General features: G+C 40.4%; 2 protein-coding genes across 2 annotated transcripts; both read left to right on the top strand.

Moving 5' to 3' along the window:
* The first annotated feature begins 248 nt into the window (after window positions 1–248).
* Window positions 249–4,321, top strand: rimoc1 (rab7a interacting mon1-ccz1 complex subunit 1). The gene is made up of 6 exons (XM_088375022.1): window positions 249–500; window positions 1,554–1,663; window positions 1,856–2,002; window positions 2,150–2,281; window positions 2,764–2,878; window positions 3,339–4,321. The coding sequence occupies exons 1-6, from the start codon at window positions 407–409 to the stop codon at window positions 3,572–3,574; spliced, it is 834 nt and encodes a 277-aa protein (XP_088231148.1). The 5' UTR covers window positions 249–406; the 3' UTR covers window positions 3,575–4,321.
* A 40-nt stretch (window positions 4,322–4,361) lies between these two features.
* Window positions 4,362–7,192, top strand: fbxo4 (F-box protein 4). Its single transcript, XM_088375021.1, has 8 exons — window positions 4,362–4,625; window positions 5,091–5,350; window positions 5,417–5,624; window positions 5,661–5,668; window positions 5,919–6,026; window positions 6,093–6,265; window positions 6,468–6,661; window positions 6,797–7,192. Exons 1-8 carry the CDS (start codon window positions 4,482–4,484, stop codon window positions 6,887–6,889), a joined length of 1,188 nt encoding a protein of 395 aa, XP_088231147.1. The 5' UTR covers window positions 4,362–4,481; the 3' UTR covers window positions 6,890–7,192.
* Window positions 7,193–7,334: the final 142 nt, after the last annotated feature.

The following is a 7,334-nucleotide window of genomic DNA, read 5'->3' as shown; positions in this document are numbered from 1 at the left end:
GCTGTGTGCGTGCCTGCGTGCGTGCGTGGGCGTGCGTGCGTGTGTATTCACTAATCCAATTCAAAAACCAAATACAACACCATTTGCAACTGCGTTGTGTAACAAAGAAAGTTGTTTCTCTGACAGTAACCACACACATGCAAGTTATATCGTCAAAACACTTGTCAACGAAAGAACATACGTCATGTGACGTCATACTACGTCATTGTGAAGATTCATTCATCGTGCTTGTATTCTTCCGACCTCCATAAACCTACCAATGCATTTTGTGTTTATATTCTTCCCTGATCTGTAGTATATTAAAGTAATAATAATAAAAATAATAATACATATTTTAAAATAACTTTGTCGCATCCTCCGTTGCTTGGACACGTGACCCACCCTCACGTGACTAGTAGTTTTAGTCATGGCCGACGACTACAGGCGACAAGGCCTCGACTTGGAGAGAAGAATATTTGAGTTTGACGCCAAGTGTTCCGCTCTCAAAGCTGAGAAACAAGGTAACGCTTCAAACATTCTATTTGTAATCCAATTCTTGCTATTTCTTGGCGTCGCCTGACATCCGTGCTTCGTTTTTAGCCGGCTAACGAGCTAACTGTTGTTAGCTTTATCTTGCGATGCAAACAGCAACTGCCCCGGTGTAACTTTGGATAACCCAACTAACAGACAGCGCCATCTGTGTGCATACCGGGACCTAATATTAAAATATATCGCTTAATAATGCAATTATTCATCCCGTTGATGGTTTCTGGATGTGAACATTCCGAAGCAAACATTTTAGCTAGCGTCCCTCTATTGACTTTAGCTCAAAACGTGACCATAAACATTTGTAATTTTTAAGTCTATCCTGCTTCTATTTAGTGCCAGTCAAGTTTTGGACCGATTATGCCTAGTTCTGTTTTTAGTCATTTTCGATGGTTTTACACTACGGCAGATCAGTACGAAGTGGTAACCACCCCTGCCACACAGTTCCAAGGTGTGTTAGAATCCTGGCTCAGACCCTCATTCTGCCTCTCACATTCCATAAATATGTCAAAATAAAATATTTCAAAAACCATGTTCAATCAAAACTAAATTAACCGCAAGTCTGAATGAATGTGCGTGTGAATGATTGTCAAGATGTTTTTGAGGACTTTTTTCATGTTGCACAATTAAAGGCGTGAAAAACCCTACAACAAAACAACATTAGTCCGATGCTATGTTTATTTTGACAGTGGTTAACGTTCCATACTTGTCTATCTGTTGTTTCCTGTGTTAAAGTTAAAAGTAAAAATTACAGCATGGCAAACAGTGGTCTGCACATGTGCTTCTTCAAATTTGAGAGACCAATTTGCCAAAATGTGTGAGTACTGTTTGTTTTAATGTACAACAGTGAATGGTGCGCTCCACCTACTTACCTAAATTCAACTGGGATTTGTCACCGTCTCACCCTCAACCTGTATAACCAGGACTATTGAAAATGGATGGATGGATGGTTTTTCAAATCTGCAAGTGACCTGTAGTGACACATCCACCTGCAGTCAGTAATATTATAATGGCATGTTTCTCCACAGATGATGACTATTTACAAAATGCATCTGTCATACTGGACAAGTTGAAAAGCTATTACAGACAAGGAGGGGAAAGCAGCAGCCTTTCCAAATTGCTTCAGGATTACACACAGGTACTTCATTGCTTCAAATGTACACATTGGACAAGGAGTCCTCAGTTTACAGTCTGATCGAAGTGTACACTTGAGCTGTGATTTAAAGGGTTAAAACAAGTTTGACCATTTCATAATTGCCGTTTGTATGCAGAGTTTCCTCCATTATGAGTGACTTGTGTTCATGTAAATCTTGCATTTTGTGCATGGCAGGTGATCCTCGATATCACATTTTACGAAGAGAATAAACTGGTGGATCAAGAGTTTCCGGAGGACTGTTCACCGTTCAAAATCCAGCAGCTCCTGCAAGATCTGACTGAGCCGGAAGTTCTGGTGGGGAGATTAGCGCCATCTCAAGAGGTGTGCTTGGTTTCTGTTTGTGAAATGCAACATTGAATCAGAGGACATTGTCACTGTCGAACAAAATGTTTTTAGTTACTGTGATACAGGTGAATTATATGGCCTGACGTTACAGTAACAACGTGACATTGTTATTTGGTCTATCAGGTGCAGGTTGTTTTGGGCCTGGAGTTGTTAGAATGCCTCTATTGGAGACGCGGCGCGCTGCTCTACATGTATTGCCACACCCTTCATCAACGGAAGCAATGGATCAAGGAAAACAAGGAGACATTCCTGAAGGTACTGCTTGGTCAAAATGACAGAAGAGTACAAAAATACAGAGGGAAAAAAATATTTCCTCAAAGGATGGCATTTATATACTCATAATGAACACTCTCTGTATTCAAGAGTTTATTGGGGCGTGGACTTTCACAGCATTAAAAATGCTTTTCATTTATCCAAATATTCCTGTAAAAAACATTTCATAGTTGAAAATTTAATTCCATGATACAACACTATATTTTATCACTGTTATAATACTATTAATACTGGCCAGTGCATAATGTGCTTCTAATTGTTTTTATGTTTGCATTGGTCTACAGTAAATGGTTGACCAGTGCAACCATGATCAGTGTATCTCCTTTCCTATCTGCCAAGGCATTATAGTAAAAAAAATACGACAGCCGACTATTGATATTGTATTTGAGGAATTGTTACTTTACAAGCCTAACTGTTAACTCGCTTGTTTGTATGCTTTATGTGACAATGATGTGTTTGTGCAGTGTATTCAGGAAGGAGTGCGCTACCTAATGAGGATGTTGCAGGTGAGGAACTCGGTGAAGCTCAATGATGGGGTGGTGCTTCATGACACTGCGGCCGCAGGCTTGCTATCTGAAGGTACTTTTTTATAGCCCTTCTCAAATTTTCTACATTCAGATGTAACAATTTCTTTGATATCCTTGGTATGATCACAATCAGTTATTTTGTATTTCTACATTCAAGATGTAATCATTTCTTTGATATCTTCAGCATGATCACAATCAGTTATTTTGTTTTCCTTTCTTCTGGGTTGGTCAATGGATAAGTCACAAACGGATTTTTATAAGCAATGCTTGGGTGTTCCATTGGAATTTATGCAGAGCAGTTTACCGGGATGTCACAGTTTTACATACAACCTAAACGCATTGTGCCATGCAATGCATTCTAGGAACTGAGTGTCTTTACCATGAGTGCCACATATATGAATTAAAAACAAGGACCAAAAATGAAGTTATTTTATATTATTTGAATAAATCAAATAGATTTTTGCAAAATTGCAATTTTGAATCGTGACGTATCCCTTGACTTGTTTCCCAAGGTATTTTCTCAGACACGCACCTGCTGACCATGATGTACATTGGCGAAATGTGTTTCTGGGCGGTAAAGTATGAAGACTACAGCGGTGACACTGTGGATTGTAAAGAAGACCGTCTCCAGTTTAGGGACATTGGCACACAGATCCTCAATAAGTACGTGCTCGCCTGCGAGGGCCCGCTGCAGGGCCAGGGCTGGAACACGGAGAATGCCAAGGAGATCCTCAGTGTTTTGCAGTGAAGTTCAGCCGCCACTGTGTCCAGGTCGTCCTCGGACACAGAGCTGACATCAGTATTCAATGGGGTTTTCCCCCTGATCCCTAAATTTAAAAAAGAAAAAGAAAAAAAAAAGGGAACCACCCAGGTGAGGTACAGTGTAACAAAAGGCTAAGGGGAGGAAATGTATTTGGGCAAAAGTCACCTCGACCTCACTCCACATCACAAGGTCCAGGTCACTGGCATTCAATGAGGTGGTGTAAAACTGACAGTGAAATAATTTTTTTTTTTAATTTGTTCTGTGGGTTGGGGCCGTTCTTTTCATTTTAGACTGTTGACTAGGGCAACCTGTTTTGCTCTAAGAATGTGTTATAGTAACAATAATAATATAAAAGATTCTTAGTAAAAAAAATGTTTCCTTTTTTTTAAGAATTGTTTATTTGATAACAGCCTAAAATGAAACATTGCACAGTAACATTTTTATTTATTCTTAAGTTGCCATTTTGGTATGCTTTTACTATTTGACATCTGTTTATACTCTATACACAAGTTTGTAAATGTGTATAAAATACACAAAGCAAAGGACTTTTTCCAGAAAGTGTGGAAGTGTATGTTTAGATTTATTCATAATCCACCACTTGTATTCCCCGCTTATTGCAAAATTTTCAACATTTAATTAACTATTTGTTTAGCTTTTAATAGAGAAGTGCTGTTTTTGATTAAATTTTCATTTTTTATGTCCTTGGTGACAATAAAGCCCGTGTTGTTTTAACGAGAGGGTTTTGTCTGTGGCGCTGTTCGACTGGGGAACTTCAATACCCACAATGCACCGCTAATGTCATCAATCGGAAGTAAATCAGAAGCGTCACGTCACATTTGTTAACCGGTATGATTTCAACACAACTATGTAAACCTTCATCTATCAACAAGCCATGGCAGGGAAGATTAACAATCATAGCGAATCAGTCGTTATTCGAAGTCTTCGGCGCTTGAAAGAGTTGTATTGGCCTCCCGGTGTGAGAGACGTCGTTGGGGATCATGGAGCGGAGGAGCCCGGTTTTTTGGAATGTTTACCTGTAAGTTTTGATTAAGTTGACTGCCAACTTCCTCTTATGTGACAACTTTAATTAACTTACCCCAGTAGTCTTAAATTTGCATAACGGGATCGATTTGCGGTCCCCTACTTGATCTCAAAGTTAGATGTTAGTATGGCCCCCACCTTCTTTGCCCTTTTTTTTAAGGTTATTGAGGGGATACCATAGCTCAGGTATCTATTACATTCAGAAAATGTAATTCTGAAGTGACACCAAGTGGAAGGATATCCTGTCACCCAGTCCGAGTCATGAAGAGATATGTTTTTACGATGAGGACAGCCAATTTCAAGAAAAAACTAATCACTGAATGTTTTTTAGTTGTGGAGGACAGGGGCAATCTGAATCAAATACATTGAGAAAGTACTGGGTCTGATGGATGGATAGATTGATCAATATTTAAATGAAAAAAATACAGATGACAATACTAACAATAGTTTCATTCTAAAGGTGGAAGTGCAGTTCCAAATCATGACCTTATTGTCCTCTGTGGATATCTGCCGCCTGGGAGCAACCAGCCGCTACTGGAGGGCCTTGATCCGGGACCCATTGTTGTGGAAGTTCTTTCTCCTCAGGGACATGCCTAAGTGGCCCTCCATCGATCACATAACAATGCCGCAGCTGGAGGCGCCAGAAGGCCCGGTCATCGCTGACAACGCAGAACAGGACGATTACAGGACAACAGAATCCAAAATTGACTACATGGCAGAGTGGGTGACTTTTAGATAGACTGACACCGTCATTGTAAGAGAATTCAATTACTTTTATTTCCGCAGATATCTGAAAGGATGCCCGTCATGCAGACAGAAATGGCTTCCTTCGTGGCCACCGTACCATGTGTTGACGTTCTTCATGCATTCTTTGGTGCCCTCATCTGAGCCACGTTACATCATGTTCGGGCCCGGCATGGAGCAACTGAACGTTTCTATAGTCACCAGTCTCATGCATGCCTCTGATATTCTGCAAATGTCAGTCACATCAATGGTGAGGCACCAGAGTCATTTCTTTAAATAACTGTAGACACATATGTTAATTTTGGGCGATATGAACCCCTTTTGAATGTTATTTTCTTAAAAACTCAGCCACTTGCTGTTTTGTTTTGGAGGTTTTTTTTCCTCAGGCTAAAACCAAATTTCGGTTTGGCGCCATCTTGTGGCCAAAGAGCTATGTGAAATGAGGTTCACATGCCTTGCACTGTAATTTGCAAGGATGTTTCGTCCACCAGAAGATGGCAGTATTGACTTTTTTAAGTGTCACCTCACTTTTCTCCAACTCAAGCAACTTTTTTTTCCATCCTTTAGGACCTTCAGTGATCGGCTCTGGCATCAGTTACATGTTCAACAACAAGCACAAGTTCAACATCTTTACACTATATTCAACAAACAAGTAAGCGTTCACTACCTTGAATGGTATGTACAGAGTGATGGATGGTCGTTTGGTGTTTGTATGCAGAGCAGAAAGGGAGCGTGCCAAACTACAGAAGCAGTACATGAGTGGGAAACTCTTCACTTTAATAGGGAGCAATGACTCGGGGGACCCAGTCTTCAGGCCGGCTCCTCAGGTGCAGCAAGTGTGCCAGGTTGTAGAAGGGGTCATCTATGTGGCGAATGCCGAACCAGGCAACGGTGAGAGACCAATACGTGGGTTCATTTAAGTGAATGCTGAGAAGCAGTGCTTCCTAAAGTTGGAAGAATAGATTATTTTAACTCATCATTCCCTTGTTCAAGGATTAATTTTAATATCACACAGCCTTCACACGCAATTTCTACATTCACTCATTGCACTCTCCTTTTCTGCTAAGTGACACAATTTACACTTATTCAACAGGTGAAGATGAGTCTGAGGGAGCTCAAATCAGAGCTGTGCTGTGCTCCACATCCAAACCCTTGTTGGTGCTCTCGTGCATCTCAAGAGAGGAAAGCCAAGCAGTCGGGACCACCGGAATGCAAAGCAACCGTCGAACGCCCTGTGTTGACATGGCAAAGAGACTCGGCCTGCCTCAGCTACCTAATCCATGGATGGTAATTATTCTAATTTAATAAATGAATGAATGACACGGCGGTAGCTCATTTGTCAGAACAAGTCGAGTCAATAGCCGCTATGGACGGAATTTCAAAGTGTCCTTGAGCAGCCTGTCTTTCTCTGTCTTGAACCAGGTGCAGGATACAGTTGCAGAATCTCTCTCTGGTCTTCTGGATGGTATTTCTTGGTTGCTGAGATCCTCAGGTGTCAAAGTCTATGATAGTTAGTTACTTGTTTGTATTTAAAAAAAAAAAAATTACGAATCCTGTATATGGCACAGAAACACGAGAAAGTTCTTGTTTGCTGGCAAAAGTCAAATCAATATAAATAAAGCAAAAACCAAAGCAAGTAGATGCAGAAGAAGAAGAGATTTTCCAGGGGAAAAGTTAGCTGAATAATATTGATCTAGAACAGATGGTGTAAAGAAGTCACATCCCTGAAATATGAGGAAAACATATCTGTGAGAAGAGGGCTATTTACGATTTTATATGTGAGATAAATACAGTTGAGAATAAATTTAGCACGTCATACATGTTTGTGCTGTACACTGTTTTTGTGCGGATGCTTCATAAGTGCGCCCTCTGCATTTATAGTTCACAATCATTTTGCCAGTCCTAGAAAGATAATGTGTCTCCCTGATGCTTTTTTGGTTCTAGTTACCTAGGCAACAGC

This window comes from Syngnathus floridae, chromosome 5 (genome assembly GCF_059516105.1).
Source record: "Syngnathus floridae isolate MCC-2025c chromosome 5, RoL_Sflo_1.0, whole genome shotgun sequence".
NCBI classification, from domain to species: Eukaryota; Metazoa; Chordata; class Actinopteri; order Syngnathiformes; family Syngnathidae; genus Syngnathus; species Syngnathus floridae.
Note: the sequence above shows the minus strand (reverse complement) of the source record. Positions and strands in the feature narration are given on the sequence as shown.

What these genes read in the sequence shown, in the direction of transcription:
- rimoc1 (XM_088375022.1), top strand. Translation starts at nt 407, where the DNA reads ATGGCCGACGACTACAGGCGACAAGGCCTCGACTTGGAGAGAAGAATA. An exon ending in TCTCAAAGCTGAGAAACAAG is followed by an intron (nt 501 to 1,553) that starts GTAACGCTTCAA and finishes GTTTCTCCACAG; the next exon opens with ATGATGACTATTTACAAAAT. An exon ending in GATTAGCGCCATCTCAAGAG is followed by an intron (nt 2,003 to 2,149) that starts GTGTGCTTGGTT and finishes TTGGTCTATCAG; the next exon opens with GTGCAGGTTGTTTTGGGCCT.
- fbxo4 (XM_088375021.1), top strand. Translation starts at nt 4,482, where the DNA reads ATGGCAGGGAAGATTAACAATCATAGCGAATCAGTCGTTATTCGAAGT. An exon ending in ACACTATATTCAACAAACAA is followed by an intron (nt 6,027 to 6,092) that starts GTAAGCGTTCAC and finishes GTTTGTATGCAG; the next exon opens with AGCAGAAAGGGAGCGTGCCA. An exon ending in AGCTACCTAATCCATGGATG is followed by an intron (nt 6,662 to 6,796) that starts GTAATTATTCTA and finishes GTCTTGAACCAG; the next exon opens with GTGCAGGATACAGTTGCAGA.